The following is a 16736-nucleotide window of genomic DNA, read 5'->3' as shown; positions in this document are numbered from 1 at the left end:
CTGTGTCCCACTGTTTTCCTGATTGGCTGATCCATCTTTCCTTACCATATTTGACAAAGAAAGATACTTCTATGTTCATGCATTGGCACAGATGTTATAATTTTAATCCAACCCCACTCAAAGCAGGTCTTATTAGACCCGGTTTCTCAGGCCCTTCTCCAATCAAAGTCAAGGCATTTTAATTTACCTCAGGGACCTGAGGTAAAATCGAGCTCTGAGTGCTGGAATTTAACCTTGGCTTACTTTTCTATAGAGAGGGTACATATTTCACAAAATAAAAAAAGGTAATTTTCTGTGACAGACAGTTGTAATTACAAAGGCACTGGCAGTTTCTCTCCCAAAGTCAGAGTTTCATTTTGTGTATTTTCACACCAGCTTTACAGACATCATATCTGAATTCAGCAGATGGCAAGGCCCAACATGTGGCTCTGAATAATCTTCAGTAAAACACAAACTTGCCAAAAATGCATGGAGAATTAGGTCTCCATGGTCTGTGCATCTTCACTGCATGCCTCCATTCTGGAGTAACTTCATAATTCACTGATAATCTGTCCTGACAGCTTTGGCAGAATCCACCCCATCAGCCAGTTTATCCATGTGCCTACAGGCTAAGGGTCAGCCACATCAGTGTCCCTTCCCATGACTTTGTTCTTCATGGCAAGCTAGGAATGCCATGTTGGTGGCTAGGAAGCTAGGAATGACAGTGATTTTTAAATGTTGATGAGTATTTTATTGTTCTGTTTCTAAGCCTCTGGGCAGCTGTGTCTACTTTATCTTCGAATTTCTGCCTCAGTGTCCAGTGTTCCTAGACAGAAACCACATCTACAAATGGTCCTTTCAGCAAGCTCATCCAGTTCAGACATCTGCTGTGGTTTGCAAACAATGCAAATATTAACATGCATTAAAAGCACCTAATTGTGCTTTTTTGGGGCACAATGTGCTGCTCAGATAAACAGGTAATAAACAGTTAAATGTCTCCCTTTATAGAACCCAGGTGTTTGCCTTCTTGCTTTATTTAAAAACAAAATGTCAACAGAAAGGCACAGAGACCAGTGTCATTACAGCATTTACCTTCATGTCCTGTTACAGCTTTTACTCACAGCCTAGGAAAGTTGCTGCAGGCAGCTCAGTTTAAAGTTGTATCCTTGTTTGCTATACTCACTATTTAAATTAGTGCAAAGATCTGTGTTTTGATAACAGGAGTGTTGCGTGCTTGCCTTTTTTTCATTCCAGGTCATGATGCTTGTTGCAGCCCAGCTTGAAGTTGCACAGAATGCAGAACAAAATAAACCCTTCCTTGTGCAATCTCCTTGGTAGTTTGGGTCTGTTCTGCCCAACGCCCCCCAGCCCACCTGATGTACTTGTCTGCAAACTCTGCTGTGGAGCCAAAAATACAGGGGCATTTCTTCCAGTGGGGTTAACCAGCCAGGCTCTTCATACTGGGGGTGAGGGCTGTAGGTGACTGGGGAAAACAAACCACTTAATAAACAATACCTCTGATTAGATAGGGATGAACAAGCTGGACTTTGAGATGGTTAAGCAAGACTGCAGAGTACAGAAAACAGGAAACATCCAGCACAGTGTGGAGAGGTGGGTAGGAGGCAGACTCCACTCTGCTTGAGCCTGCTCAGATTAGACTTTAACCCCATCACGCAGGCAGCAGCCTCACAGGGCAACAGAGCCAGGTGTTTTTCATGTGGATGCATATTATTCTTGGACATCTTTCCAACTCCCAGTGTTTTTTTCCATTACATTTCCATCCATTTTACAGGTTTGACCACATCCAAAAGTACTATTTAATTTACTTAAGCGCAGAGAGAAGCTGTATATTTGCAATTTTTCTTGTGGTGACCATATAATCTCTGAAGTTGCTTCATCCATTTGTTTTTCATCATTATTTCTGAGGTGTACTACAATTTATCTCTCTCATTTGAGGTCATTTGAGTAGTTAAATGCAAAACATTATCAGAATTACACTGCTAGAAACACAATAAAATTCACAATCTGGAAAATCATAAGCAATTACAGTATTTTTATCTGTCTTTCAAACACGCTTTCTGTTGATTTTACTACATTTTATCCATCAGAACTTCACCTAAAATTTAAGTGCACAACTGTTAGATCCTTTGACAGCAAGGCTGGATATAACAAGGACAGCAATTAAATTATCAAATTCCAAAATGTAATGCCCACAAATTAATACATAAGTAATAACCCATGCCACATGTGAATAGAGTTTTCAATGGTCCTTAATATTTTTAAATGCATACTTCTATCAACTTCTATATGGGAATTCCGGATGAGAAGTTACCAGCAAAGTCTCCAAGACATTCAAATAGAAAATTCACTTATGTTGTAAGGCATTTCTTGTGTTTTACCCTAAGCAATCTCTTTTATAGCTAACTACTGCTTTCTATTTCTATGCTATAAAAGGCACAACAATGAACATTTAAGCTTTGTAACCAGTTGTGCATCTTGTTTACAGTGATGTTTCAAACGCAGCTATAGAGCTTTTTATATTGCAAGACTGTTTCCGTCAGCTCTTTCATGAACACATAAAAAAGCCATATGTGCAGAACTGCCCTCTGTATTTAGTTAGATATGTATTTAAGCAATCAATTCTCAGACATCCAAAACTGAAAACCAGCTAGTATTCCTTTCTCTAATAAATCATTATACACTTCACTAAAAAAGTGTACCAGCAATCACTGTAATAGTCTGCATGACCATTTTTAAAAATACAAAAACTGAGAGTAGTTGTTCTTTAGTGCAACTGACCTCCCTTCTTGTTCACCCTATCCTTATCCTTGACTGGGATCTTTGTCCTATGTCCTCCTTCCCATGCCAGAGGCTGAGGGGGATGAGGAACCCCAGGGCTGAAGAGGAGAGATGGTTCTGCCTGTGAAACTGAACTCCCACTGGGAGCTCAGCCTTCCTGGCCACTGGAAAGGTGTGAGAGTTGCCAGGTCTGCGATCAAACACTACCTCCACGAGACAGAATTACAGCTTGGATAATACACCAATTTTGGCATGGAATAGTTAGTGCAGGTAGTGATTTGGTACTTCTTCTGGGCCAGGTTAGTTGTTTGGTCAATGCAAGTGCGCTGCATACCACTCATGATGCAAGATTTTCCCCCTTGTTATTATTTAAGAAACCACACTACTATAACCTCATTTTTAAGGGGCACAGTTATCGCCAAAGTATGATTAGGTGTGATGGAAGTATGTACTTTTTTCCAGTGTAATTTTAATATCACTGTTATTTCTGCACAGTGTGGTCAGTGTGATGGGTCTGCAACCTTACAGCGACATCATCTACTATGATTCTTCATTCCATTTTCTGATCTGAAAAGGCTCTTGTTCCTAAATTAAGTGAAAAAAATAGGTGTCTTGTATATTCACCTTTTTTTCCCTGTGTCCTCAAAATCTCTGTGAGGACCTGTAATCCTGTGCTTGGAGAGCTGGATTGAATGGTTAGAAGGCCTGGAAAGGCACACACCAGCAATTATCTATCTGGAAATATATTTATATACTTCTGAAGAGTTAAGAATGCAAGGTGGGCTGCAGGGGATTATTTAAACTGTATCTAAATGTGTGACACTGTTTTTTTTCAAGAAAACTCCCAGAGATTTTCTCTAATAGCCTGTGAGGCCATATCACAGATGACATTGAGAATAAAACTTCCAAGAACTTCCTTCCTATATCAGCTTCTAGCCAAAGCAGGAACAGGACTCAAACTCTGACTTTGAGGAAGAAGACCACCATTACGGCACCTTCTTGGTCTCAAGAGGGTCTTAGATGAGATATTTAATTAAAAAATATTTTTACTCTATATTAGGATGCTTCTCTTGTGGTGGAGAAACTTTAATACACCATGGGGTTTGTCTCTCTGCTAGGATGGGAGAAATGGAATGTAAAGCAAACACTGTAAAGCAGGGAAGGCTTTATGTCCATGTCATGTGCCACAGCTTCCTTCAGCAAAAAAACACAGATCAGGAAGGGCAGCATGGAGGAAAACAGAGGAAGAGAAGCACGAGGCCTTTGACTGGACTGCACTGTCAGCTCCTTCAGAGGTTTCTCTGCTGACTGGCAGGCTCCTCAGGTTTCCTACAAGCACTGACCGCGGCAAGCAGCTGCACAAGAGAGGCGCAAGGAGGAAGACAGGGTTGTGGAGAGAGAAATCAGGGTCTCACCTTGTGAAGGCCAAAGGGTCACTGCAGCAGCCAAACAAATGGAGAAACTACGTCATTCTGCAGGCAAACACTGGGTCTCTCTGCTAAAAATGTGCCAATGTCCAAGGCTGCAGAGGGTGATGTTCCTGAGGGTATGACGCTTGTCCAGCAGTCCTTGTGCTATACTTCCCTCCAGGAGTACTGGTCTGCAGGATGGGGAGAAAAAAATTAAAGCAAATAATCAAACCTATAGGCCTTGAGTTGGTGAATGATTGTAATGTGGATTCATATAAACTGCAATGCTGATACACCATTTATACATCATCAGTATTTTTCACTAAAAAAATCTGCTAAGCAACAGAGAAGTTTTCACATCACCGCAATATGGGTGGGCATCTCAGTGGGATTAGGGGGGAAAATGTGGCTTGCAGCTGTGAACCTCAATGTCGGCATATGCAGTCTGACAATTATTAATTTCACAAGTACACTGTGTTAGAGAAAATCAGAAGTTGCATTAAACTTTATCATTAAACCTGATACTGTAGCATCACATTTTGCCTTTCCATATACCACCTGGAAAAAGAACATATGGTTCCATGCAAGACTTTCCAGTAAGGAAAAGCAATGTTAACACTTAGGAAGCCACTAAAATGACACCAGCTCATGCCAGTTAGGGATCTGTTGAATTGTTTCTGCATTTTGTTTTCTGCTCTTTCTTCCTGCAGTTTCCTAAGTATAAGCTTTCAGAAGATCTAACCCTAAATGATAAAGCTGTGCCCAAGATACCTGTAAGAAATTTCCATGGTTTCTCTTGTAGTTCTTTTTGGTCTGTTTTAGAAAGAGGAGGAATAATTTGAAATAACTGTAAAGCATCTCAGTTTTACTGCATGAATGGCTTTATATATACAGGGGAGGGGAAAGGGGAGGAACGGCAGGAGCACGACCAGGTCCCATTGGAGGTGTGTGGTGGTGGTCTGATAGCCAGTGACCGGCCTTGAGCAGTGACACGTCCCCCAACAGCTTGTGGGGGAGGAGGGACAACGAAGGAGTGGAGGGGAGAAAAAAAAAAAAGCCCCACCAAGAATTTTATAAAAGTTAGTGATTAGAAGGACTGGGTCTCTTTGCCTGCAAACACCTCACCAGAAGCTTGTAGCAGCAGAGACACTGCCCACAAACAAGTAAGTATAATAATTTAATTTCTAGACTGTAAAGCTGGTACGTATATCAGCAGCTAAGTCCTGGTATGTTTATCTACAGTGGGCTTGGAAGTTGTTCTTGGTTTTGTTTTAATTTTTTTTTGTTTCAGGAACAGCTTGTGAGAAATAAGCACTCAGCATTCTGCAGTGGTTTTCTAAAGTGATCCTTCTGCTGCTAACATTGGCTTTCTAACTTAGCTTAGTCACTCAGAACTCCTGGAGTGAGTGAGTGAATCCTCTGCCTAAGGGGACTAGAGCAATAACACACCCACATTGCTTTCTGTTGCTTTGTAGAGCAATAACATACCTGCATTGCTTTCTGTTGCTTTTTTTTGGTGTTTGTTTTTGCTTGTGGTGTACATGAATTTCTGTTTTGCAAGGAGAACAGAGAATGACTGGAGAAGGCAGCTGGTCCTGACCGACATCAGTGCTGACAGAAGTGCAATTATGTGTGTTTGTTGTGCAGCCTCTTCTGATAAGTTTATTTGGCAAGGAGGTATAAGATGCAGTGCAGGAAAACAAAGTCTGTTCTTGCATCTGTATGCTGTAACCTTTCAAGCTGTGAACAGCCAGCTTCAGGAAACTGCTTGACAAACTCAAATCCTCACTGAATCTGTGATCTTCTATCACTTATTCAACTGTCCCATGTGCTTACCCAAAACTATTTAGTCCGCCTGAGACTCTCACCACTACTTCCCACAGCCTCCCCTGCTGGCAATACAAGACTTGAATTCTCATGCAAGTCTAAAAGCAATTTTTTACCTTTTCTGAGAAAAGTCCAGCCCTGAAAGAGAAGTAGCTTCTCCCTAATAATTTTATAATTAAAATAATAAGGTGGCAAGAAGATTGTTGCTTCCAAGCAACAATCTTCTTGCCTCCTTAGCCAAATCTAGCCATTCTGAGTGCTCTGCACTGACGGCAGAGGACAGGTCTTTGAACATAACCTCCTTTCATAGTTGCTAGGGAAATGAAATAGGGATACATTTGTTCAGGGCTTGAGTATAGATCTGAGGCTAACACAGGAATCAGCACAGGGAACTTCAGATCTGCAGTTCCTCCTGCAACAGCAGGTTGAATCAAGGTCTCTAGACAGACCATGAGGATGGTAAAAAAAAACTCAGAGAGCAAAAAACAACCAAGCAATTTACCCCAAAGGACTGATGGAGATGGTGACATTAGCATGTCAGTCAAAATCATCTGCCTCTTTTTCTAGGTGACAGAAGTCTGAATATCTTTTTTTCCCATACCCTTGAGACTTCTCAGAATCCAGAAATGAAACATTTTGCTAACCCAAAACCTTTATCTCAGTGCAAAGATGATGAAAAAAACATTCTGTTCTTTCCTGAGAGCTCCTTCACAGATATGAAGAGGCACAACTTCCACCTTGACTCCTCAAAATAGGTACTCACAAAGAGTCACCGGGTAATTCAGGCTGAAAGGGACACAGGAAGTCTGTAGTCCAAGCACTCCTTGCCCAAAGCAGGGTTAGACATGAGGTCAGACCAAGGTGCTCAGGTCTTTATTCCGGTGGGTCTTGGCAACCTGCAAGGATGGATGCAGCCTTTTTTGTCAATCTGTTATATTGCTTGGCTGTCCTAACAGTGAAAAAAAAAATCTTCACATACAGTCTCAATCTTTTTAGTTACAGTTTGTGCCTGTTGTCTCTCCCTGTCCCATCACAGCTGCTTTGAAAAGCCCAGCTCTGCCTCTTCAATCACACTCTGTAGGTACTGAGCACTGCTGAGAGGTGCCCCTGGAGCCATCGCTGCTTGAGGCTGAACTAGATCCCACTCTGCTGACTTCTCCTCACAGAGCAAGTGCCACAGCCACTGACCTTCTCAGTGGCATCTGCTGAACTAACTTCAGTCTGTCAGTGTTTATCCTGTTCTGCGGGGGCCCAACACTTGATGCAGTACTCAGGTGTTAACTATGGAGTGCTGAGCAAAGGGGGATAACCTGTCTCCTCCCCTGGCTCTCCAGGCCAGACCCCTGCTCACACAGGATGCTTGGGCCTGTGCTGCTGGCCCTGTTCAGCTCGCTGCTGACAGGGCCTTAGACCATCTCCAAAGAGCTGTTCTCTCATCCCACTAGTCCTGGGGGAATGGCTGCCAGGACTCTGCACCCCAGGCAATGTCTGGGCATTTGTCTCTGTGCTCCTTTTGGCCTCTTCCCACCCCCATGGCCAGGCTCCTCTGGGTGGCTGCCCATCAATTAGACCTATCAAGTAGTCCTGCCAGCTGTGTGTCTTCTGCTACCTAGATAAGAATGTGCTCTGTCAGCAGGATGTGCCCGAGCTTGCCCAGGCATTCACACCCCCCAGTTTTCCTCACGCCTAAGGAACCAGACTTATTTAATGGAGCTTCTCACAGAGAAGTGAGGTCAGTAACCACAGATATTCACTGCAGTGAAAATGTAAGGTCCCTAAGTCATTGTGTGTCTGTCTCCTCTAAGCATACAACTGTAAAAGAGAAGTACATTCAGTCAGGCCAACACTGTGCCTACATGTGATAGGTTAAATTATTGAATACTTTTCATTGTCCCTACCAACTGTATTTATCTGTTTATATATTCAGCTGCTTCTTCTTCAAACCCTGTTCTTTGAAAGCAATTTTCTTGTGTGCAGAGTTTGTATTGCTGACTGTCAGAGATGATGCTGAAGGGATCTGTTTACTAGTAATTGAATAGGAAAAAGCTACATGTGTGGGATACAAGCCGTAGTCTAAAACTTTGGACCTGCACTTTTGGAACTAGTTTTATAAAAGAAGGCAATGCAGAGACCCAAGAGAAAAACTTCAGAGATTCTGACCCAGTCTTTTCGCATCTGCAAACTGGGACTCAGGTGACATTTTATGTAAGATTAGAAGATACCAGTCAAAGGAGGTTCTTGAAAAGAAAAAATGCCAACGATTTATTGAAGTTTCTAAGATTATTGGAAGCAAAATGTAACATTGTTCCTTCTGCTATTCATCTTCACTCTGCTCTTTGGTTCTCACTATTAATATTAATAGGATCAAGTGCTTGGGCTGCCATCACGCATTTCCCCTCAGGCCTTCTTTCTTATGGTAGCTGAGAGAAACCCAAGATTTCAGCATTACAATATTTACTTTTATAACTGTGCTGTCCCCTGCTCCCACACCCCCACCTCCTGCTGGCCAGAGGATGGGGGCTGAACAATAAATTTGTTTGCTTAAGGAGCTATTGAAGCCTGATAAGCACTTCAAGTAGCTACAAAACTGGCAGGGTTGAGCAGTTTTATTCTTTTGAGGTTCTTTTATAATTCTACTTAAAAAAAAAAAAATTAAGCAGATACTACAAAGAGTCTGTGTTGCATTCATGTAATGTAAAATATATGTTTTTCAAAAGATGTGAAATCACTTGAGCTTATGACACTTAGCCCACAGTCTAAAATGGGTAAATAAAAATAAAGCTGCTTGAAACACCTTAGTGGTGAGAGAACTCCCAGGTACTGTTACTGAGATCACAATTCACAAGAACCTTTTTCTTCCGGAAAAGTTGTCAATTTAAACAGATAAATCAGATAAAGACAAATAGGTTTTGTTCTTGGGAGACTAAACTGAGCTTTGCAGCTCTGGCAGCCTGGGCAAAACTGTTTTTTTCTCAGGACTTGTGCAGTGACAAATCCAGCTCTTTGACGGGATATAAGGATGGCAAAATTAATGCTTTAATGGATGTGCTGGGAGCTTACTCTTTACCAGTAAAGGCTTGGTTTGGCTTCATGAAATGTTACTGGAGTGTAAGGCTTCTCCACTCCCCTTCTGCCTGTTCCCCTGCTCAGAGCAGGACTTTGCAGCAAGACATCCTTTCTGAATGCAGACATGAAGATTCTCAGAAATTATTCTTCTCATGAAAGAATCACAGAAAAATAAAATCCTAAATCAAGGGTACTAGAACATTCTGCACCTTTGAGCTATTATAAGGTTTACAATTGTTCTTTTGCCCTCATTTCTTCACCGTTTCAGCTAGAAACACTAGCCTTTTATTCATCCTTATAGTTCAGCAGAGTAGCTGGGAACCGCTTACCATGGCCCTGAAGATAATTTTGGGGACACTTTGGGCAAATCTCCACCTGCTCCTTCACACTCAGCATGATACTTGCATAGAAATTGGAACTAATTTGCTGTCTTCCAATTCATCATTCTGAAACCACACTTTGTTATTTCAGTCTCTCAGAGTTTTCACTTGGAACAGCATTATTCACTGAAAACTCATCTTTCCGTATTTTGAAAATTTGCCTTGCAGGCTGGTTTTGAGTGATAAGTGTCTCCTTGTTATCTTTAGGCAAACACTGGGAACAAGTAAGATAGAGCAGACATTGTTCTCATTGTTTATTGCATTGCTGGAAAGAAAGTGTACCCATCATAACACGACTGGAGCAACTGGTGATCCTGCAGTCCAGCCAGCTGAATTCAATGTTACCTGGATACACCTCCTGGTGCTGTAGCCCAGCTCCAAACTACAACTCTAAAATCCCATCCCTGATTTAGCAGTTCATCAGCTCTGACCTTGGACAAGATCATATTTTTGCCAGAGCACAATTTCCCAGTCTCCTCCACAGAGGCTCTAAACTACTGGAGTGATTCCTTATAATTTTGCATAATGACTTATTTAACAGTGGTGTGGTTGTAACTGAGGTGCTCATCACCAAACTATTATTACAGTAATCACAATAACAAGCCAGTTTCCTCTTTAAAGACAAATCCAACACAGAAAGCAGGTGAGGGATAAGGAGAGTTGTAGGTGAATTGAAGTAGCTTATGCAGCATATTGTGCAGCATAAACCATAGATTTTCAAATTCTTCTGGGTGAGCTGAAAAGGCCAAGAGCTGGGAGTGATGGAGCTGTGACCACCACAGTAGAGGGATGGTTCCCAGAGCTCTGGCCATAGGCTGACAGACAGAGAGAGGAGCTCAGCTAAGCCTGTTTCACCAGGACCACAACAAGAAGGCATTTCAGCCCTTTGAAAAGCAGGGAGCTCTCTCTAATTTGACTAAGTCTTGATCCTGCACTCCTTCATCTTCCCTCTAAACCTAAAATGACTCACTCTGTGCTAAGCTGCACGTGAAAATTTCCAGGCTCAGCTGGCAAAGAGGCAAAGCAGACTTGCATCTGACTGGTCTGTGCTGGCAGACAATGCCACTTGAATCTTGCAGGATAACATTACCAGTACCAAAGTACCTTCAGCTATAAATCAGGGACATGAATTTACAGCTGTTACCATACTCTGATGGCATTGTTGCCAGAAAATTTTGGCACCATTTGACATGCAATTCAGAACTCTGTACCCTATCATGAGTAGCAGACAGACTCTCCATTGTTTCTCCTCATAGTGCCCTTCAGCAGGAAGGATAAGACAAGGATTCCCTGGCAACACAGCATGTGTGTCCAGGGAAATAAGAAGTTGGACTTGGCTGCCTACATGCCTATATAGGGAAAAATATTTTCTGGCAATCTCTGATGAAATGGGAAATAGCATGTTCTCACTCCTCTCTCAGGCAGAGTTTGGGAATAGAAAATGCAAACACTGTCCAGAGGCCTGCTCTTTTGAAGGAAAATGTGATATTTGAGATCTTTCATGTTGTTTTTAATCAAGTGTCTTCTGGATTTATCACCCATTAATAAAAACAGAGGTTGCTTTAGCTATCACATATGACAAACTGAAGGGAGTTTTTCTGTTTCAGACTTACAGGCCTACACACTCAGAAAAGTAACTTTGACTAATGAGATGATCAAAGAAACTGTAATTTAACTTTAATAAGACCAAGAATTTTGTCATATCAAGACAGAACCCAGATTTCAGGTGCTGGGCAGTTGCAGCTGGTAATCCTCTACCACAGCTAAAACGATAGAACTGAGGGGTGAATTCTCCTAAGGCCCCAAATCTTTTGCAGAGGAAGCAAGGCACTGCAGTTCTGAAAGCAGCCATAGGGAGGAGAATTACAAACCCAGGCAAAAGGTTAGGGATGGAACATCACCCAGACACAGCAGGAAATACTGCCAACAGAGGCAGGAAATAGAAGAGGAGCAGTGTTAGGAAATGTGGAAAGGTAAGCAATGGAATAACTGGCATTCTACTGACAGGAACCAAAAAGTATGCAGAGTCAGCAATTTGCTTACTTGTCACTTAGTGCATGTTTTTATGACAGACTGACCTTCCTTTATTTTCTGAGCAAATCCAGGTAAAATGCAGTCTTTCCCACTCTGGTTCTAGAATGACGTGGCAGGATGTGTCTCCTGCATTTCTTTAGGGTTTTTCCAGACACACTAAGCCTAGAAGAACTGGAATGGATTTCTGGTCATGTTGTCTATGATAACATGGACCAGACAAGCACCAAGAGCCCTGCAGAGGAAACACCTGAGTGGTGTCACTGGTTCACAGTCTCCCCCAGAATTACTTGCAATTACTTGTAACAGTAATTCTCTCCCACAGATAAGTCAAGATGACCCACCAGTTCCCAGCGCTGTCTCCAGAGCAAAAAAAAGCTCTTGCAGACATTGCTCAGCGAATTGTGGCTTCAGGAAAGGGGATCCTAGCTGCAGATGAATCAGTGGGTAAGTTCTGGACACCAATCAGTTAGCAGTATGCAAGATGGTTTTTTTCCTTTTAGTTTTGCTTCCTATTTGAAATCAGTGGAGTAGATGAAAAACACTGTGAAACTTGTCTGACCAGAACAATTCAACCAGGCAGGGCTGCACCTATAACAACAAAAGCTTACAAAGTGTGGGTTGAGAAGGGAAGTTCTGAACTGAAGCCCCAGTTCATTACTACTTATTGGGACCAGGAGGCCAGCCAAGCCTAGAACCTCTTTGCCCACCTCACCAGGCACCATGGGGAACAGGCTGCAGCGGATCAATGTGGAGAACACAGAGGAGAACCGCCGAGCTTTTAGAGAGGTCCTCTTCTCTTCAGACACTTCCATCAACCAGAGCATTGGGGGAGTGATCCTTTTCCATGAGACCCTCTATCAGAAAGACAGCAGTGGGAAGCCATTCCCAGCACTTATCAAGGAAAAAGGCATTGTGGTGGGAATTAAGGTGAGTATCTGTATGTGCCAGGCTGGCAGCATAATCCAAATCCCATCTCCAGAGAAAATTATATTTGGGGCTGCACTGTATCCTAAATAACACTGCTCCCCCTCCCCTCTCCTCTCCCTCCCCCCATTTCTGTCCTTGGTTTAAAAATTCTCTGCATTGCTTTTGTGCAACTAACTAGAGGCACATTTGCACTAGATGCTGGAACTTTCCAAACATCAACTGCCATCTACTCCCCATTCACTGCAAATAAGTGTCTCCATGCAGTAACCTAAACCTAATTCTTTCCACATCTCACAGAGTTGTTGAGCCATTCCCTGCAGACATCTATATACACATTGACCCTCCTCTTACCCAGTTCATTCCTTTTTCTTCCCCTTTGCTCCAACATTTCCTTCCTTTGCACCCTGAGCACGTTAAGGTCCACACATTAGTAACAGTCCTCCTTCAAAGGCAGACTAGACATGGGTAAGAATTAAACCAATTCTCATCTCTCCTAACCCTTCCTGTTTTTCTGACCTCCACAGCTAGATAAAGGCACAGCACCTCTAGCAGGAACAAATGGAGAAACCACCATCCAAGGTAAGGAGAGATCTAAGGAGCCTAAGCTATGGCCGTGGCAGCAAAGCCACAGGGTGACTCACCTGAGACACGGCCTTGGCTGGAGTCACAGTACTCTCCAGAGCTCTGTGCTGAAGAGCAGCTCTCACTGAATCATCACTCTCCCTCTGCAGGGCTGGACGGGCTGGCTGAGCGCTGTGCCCAGTACAAGAAAGATGGTGCTGACTTTGCCAAGTGGCGTGCAGTGCTGAAGATCACCAGCACAACACCCTCTCAACTCGCCATCCAGGAGAATGCCAACACCTTGGCACGCTATGCCAGCATCTGCCAGCAGGTACCTCCCCTCCCGCAACCTTTCCTGAGATGCTGCTGGCCCTTCTCCCTGTTCCCTGTGACAATACACCAGGGAGCTCAAAAGGAGAATCCCTGTGAGGGTTTTGGGAAAGACAAGGAGGAAAGCTAGCACAGCAGGAAGGAATAGCACCGAAGTCAGGACAAACAACAAGAAGAGTTTTACTTCCACAGCCCTAAAGAATTCCCTGTCTTTCTTTTCCCAGCATGGCTTGGTACCCATCGTGGAGCCAGAAATCCTGCCTGATGGAGACCATGATCTCCAGCGCTGTCAGTATGTCACAGAGAAGGTAAGAAGAGATTCCTCCCTCTGTGCTCTCTCTCACAAACCTGCAGCTAAACTTTGCGCAGTTTGTACTCACAGATCTCAAAGAGATTTGACCAAAAATGTCCTTCATAACTGCATCACAAAAATGAGCCGCTCCTAGGCACATAACAAACAAATGGGAAATCCAAGAGTGTTTTCCATGCTTTTGGATTTTCACTTCAATGACAATAAGCATTCTCAATCTCAAAAAGATGTATCAGGACCAAACCCAATTACCTCAATTTCAGCAAGGACAAATCCCTTAAATATGAAAAGTTGTATCATGGTCATCTCAAAAGCAGTGAGGTGTCCACAACGGCAACCCCAGAAATAAATTTCATGAGAAAGCAAAATTCAATTCAATCTTGCTACAGCACCAAAGAATAAGCTGTCTTTCCACAGCAGCCTGAGGTGAAGATCTGAGCAGAGGTCTGAATGCAATCCTCCTGTTTTCAGGTTCTGGCTGCTGTCTACAAGGCTTTGAATGATCATCACGTGTACCTGGAGGGGACACTGCTGAAACCCAACATGGTGACGGCTGGGCATTCCTGCTCCAAGAAGTACACCCCTCAGGATGTAGCCATAGCAACTGTCACTACTCTCCTTCGCACTGTTCCTGCTGCTGTTCCTGGTGATTCCTCATTCATTCCTACCTCTGCATTCTCACTCTCTCTCCTACCTCTGACACACCTGCTCCTCTGGCAAGTAAAGACCAGGGATTGAGGTGACTGGAACACTATTTCTAAGCCTTTGAACCTCTTTCTTGCAGGAATCTGCTTCCTGTCTGGAGGTCAGAGTGAAGAGGAGGCTTCTCTCAACCTGAATGCCATGAATCAGTGCCCTCTGCCTAAGCCTTGGAAACTGACCTTTTCCTACGGGAGAGCCCTGCAAGCCTCTGCCCTGGCTGCATGGTTGGGCAAAAACGAGAACAAGAAGGCTGCTCAAGAGGCCTTCCGCAAGCGGGCACAGGTACAGGGCTTCCCCTGAGCAGAGAGGAGAGCTGTCACCATGAAGGGACACATGTTGTCACCTTCCTAGGGCTGCTCTTGATCCCACCCCTCCTGGCACTTCATGTTCAGCAGGGGCACTGCTCTGTTATTTGTGCCTTGCTTACTCCTGCTGGTTGTTCTTCACACATCTGCCTTCCCTTGCTCCATGCTGATTGTTTCCTCCTCATTTTTTTTCTTCTTCTTTTTCAGATTAACAGTTTGGCTTGCAGGGGGCAGTATGTCCAGTCTGGGAAGAACGACGCAGCTGCCATGCAGTCACTGTTCACTGCCAGCTACACCTACTGAAACAGCAGGAACCTTCCTTCCTCCTGTCCCTTCTCACACAGTGGAAGATGTTCAGAAATGAAAGAAAAACATAGAAATCTAATTTCCCTTACCCTACACCAAACTGGAGATAGAATGGCTTAGCTTCCTCTCCACCCTTCACTCCCACAATTTACCAAGGGGATATTCTTTTTTCATTTGCACATTCTAAGGAAAGGGAATTTTTTCCAAACAACAAACAACAGCTGCCAATGAATCATGAACCCACCCTCCCCTCAGTCTGAAACTCAGCCCCTGGAACAGCAGGCAGATTCAGTAGTTCTCTAGCAATTCAAATACCTACCCTTGCCCATTACCACATTTAGCAGCCACAATCCTGAATTACAAAACCTGACTGTCTATTCAATCATGTCAATAAAACAGTAATTGAAAACTAATCTCTACCTGACAATTCTTTTTGCTTTGTGTAAACTTTATAATATCTTTAACACATCTGTGTTTTTTTGTGGTCCTTGCAAAGACTGAGTCACAAAGTGTTGCAGCTGGTGAGGTTGGCAAACTCTCAGGACATCAAAGGGAAATAACCCAACAGTGGCACAGCTGGAGAGGTTAATCCTGCCCACAGAAGTCTGGCACACACTAAAAACACTTGGGAGATGTACACAGCAAGCAGTGCTGGGGAATCAGGCCACAGATAAACAACACTACCTTCAGAAGCATCTCGTGTGTCTGGAGAGCCATCGCTGGTGAGATGAGACTGCTGAGCACTGTTAGGGTTCCACACATTGAGTCAGGGCTGTGCAAGTCTGTCCTTACAAATCACCTTTACTGTGGTGTTTTCCACAATGATTAACACAAAGCACGCATGAGGGCATCTTGGCCTACCTGTTGTGTAGCTTGAGTAACGAGGCTGATGTTGCAGACACAGGGTTTGACCTTTGGCACATTGCTGTGCTCCTGCTAAAGGTGTCAGCTTTGTTAGCAAAAGCACAGTCAGATGGTCATGAGAAAAAAGGCATAAATGGCAAAACCAGCAGGCCTAAGGTTATGTAAGAGTATTTGCCTGGCTATGTGCTACACCAATCAACTCATGAGGCCTTGGAGCAGCCCCCTAAACAGCCAGGGTCAGGCGACCCAGAGGACTCCATGTCTTTTCAGGGTCACCTCTCTCTGCTAGCTGCTCCTCCTGGCCACTGGTACTCACTGTTCCTGCCAACAAATACAGGGAAAACAGGAAAAATCACCGCCCTGTAACCACCTCCTCATGGCCTCTGAGTTAGCAACCAGTGTGTCACACAGGCAATAAATAAACAGCCAAAATCCTTCATGTGGATCCAGTCACTGCATAATTAAGGCTTGCGTTTAGTCTCTCCTGACAATGAACACAGAGCCAGTGATTTGCCAAAACACTCTAGAGGCTCATCCTAGTGCCAGGAATAACACCTCTTTCCTGCTCCAGCTGTGGTCCTGGGAACCCTCCTCAGGTTCCCAGACCTGAGTTTCTGGGAACTCCACATACCTGAGTCCCCAGAAACCTCTGCTCCTGATGAACAGCATCCTACTGATACTCTGATCGAAGATCAACCTCAGAATCATTTGCATTTAAAATGACCTGAAAAATCATATTTTTCAACCCATCCAGTTCCAACCTCTCTGCCATGGGCAGGGACAGCATCCACTAGACCAGGTTGCTCGAAGCCCTGTCCAAACCTGGTCTTGAGCATTTCCAGGGATGGGCCATTCCCAGCTTCTCTGGGCAATATGTATGAAGGCCTCACTGCCTTCACAGTAAAAAATTTATTCCAAATATCTACTTTTCCCTTTT

General features: G+C 43.6%; 1 protein-coding gene across 1 annotated transcript; it reads left to right on the top strand.

Moving 5' to 3' along the window:
- Positions 1-5151: 5151 nt before the first annotated feature.
- On the top strand, positions 5152-15405 carry LOC135459405 (fructose-bisphosphate aldolase B). The gene is made up of 9 exons (XM_064735415.1): positions 5152-5350; positions 11817-11938; positions 12210-12421; positions 12946-13000; positions 13153-13313; positions 13537-13620; positions 14094-14268; positions 14407-14606; positions 14837-15405. The coding sequence occupies exons 2-9, from the start codon at positions 11827-11829 to the stop codon at positions 14930-14932; spliced, it is 1095 nt and encodes a 364-aa protein (XP_064591485.1). The 5' UTR covers positions 5152-5350; positions 11817-11826; the 3' UTR covers positions 14933-15405.
- The last annotated feature ends 1331 nt before the right edge of the window (positions 15406-16736 follow it).

Source organism: Zonotrichia leucophrys, chromosome Z, assembly GCF_028769735.1.
Source record: "Zonotrichia leucophrys gambelii isolate GWCS_2022_RI chromosome Z, RI_Zleu_2.0, whole genome shotgun sequence".
Classification (NCBI taxonomy): domain Eukaryota; kingdom Metazoa; phylum Chordata; class Aves; order Passeriformes; family Passerellidae; genus Zonotrichia; species Zonotrichia leucophrys.
Note: the sequence above shows the minus strand (reverse complement) of the source record. Positions and strands in the feature narration are given on the sequence as shown.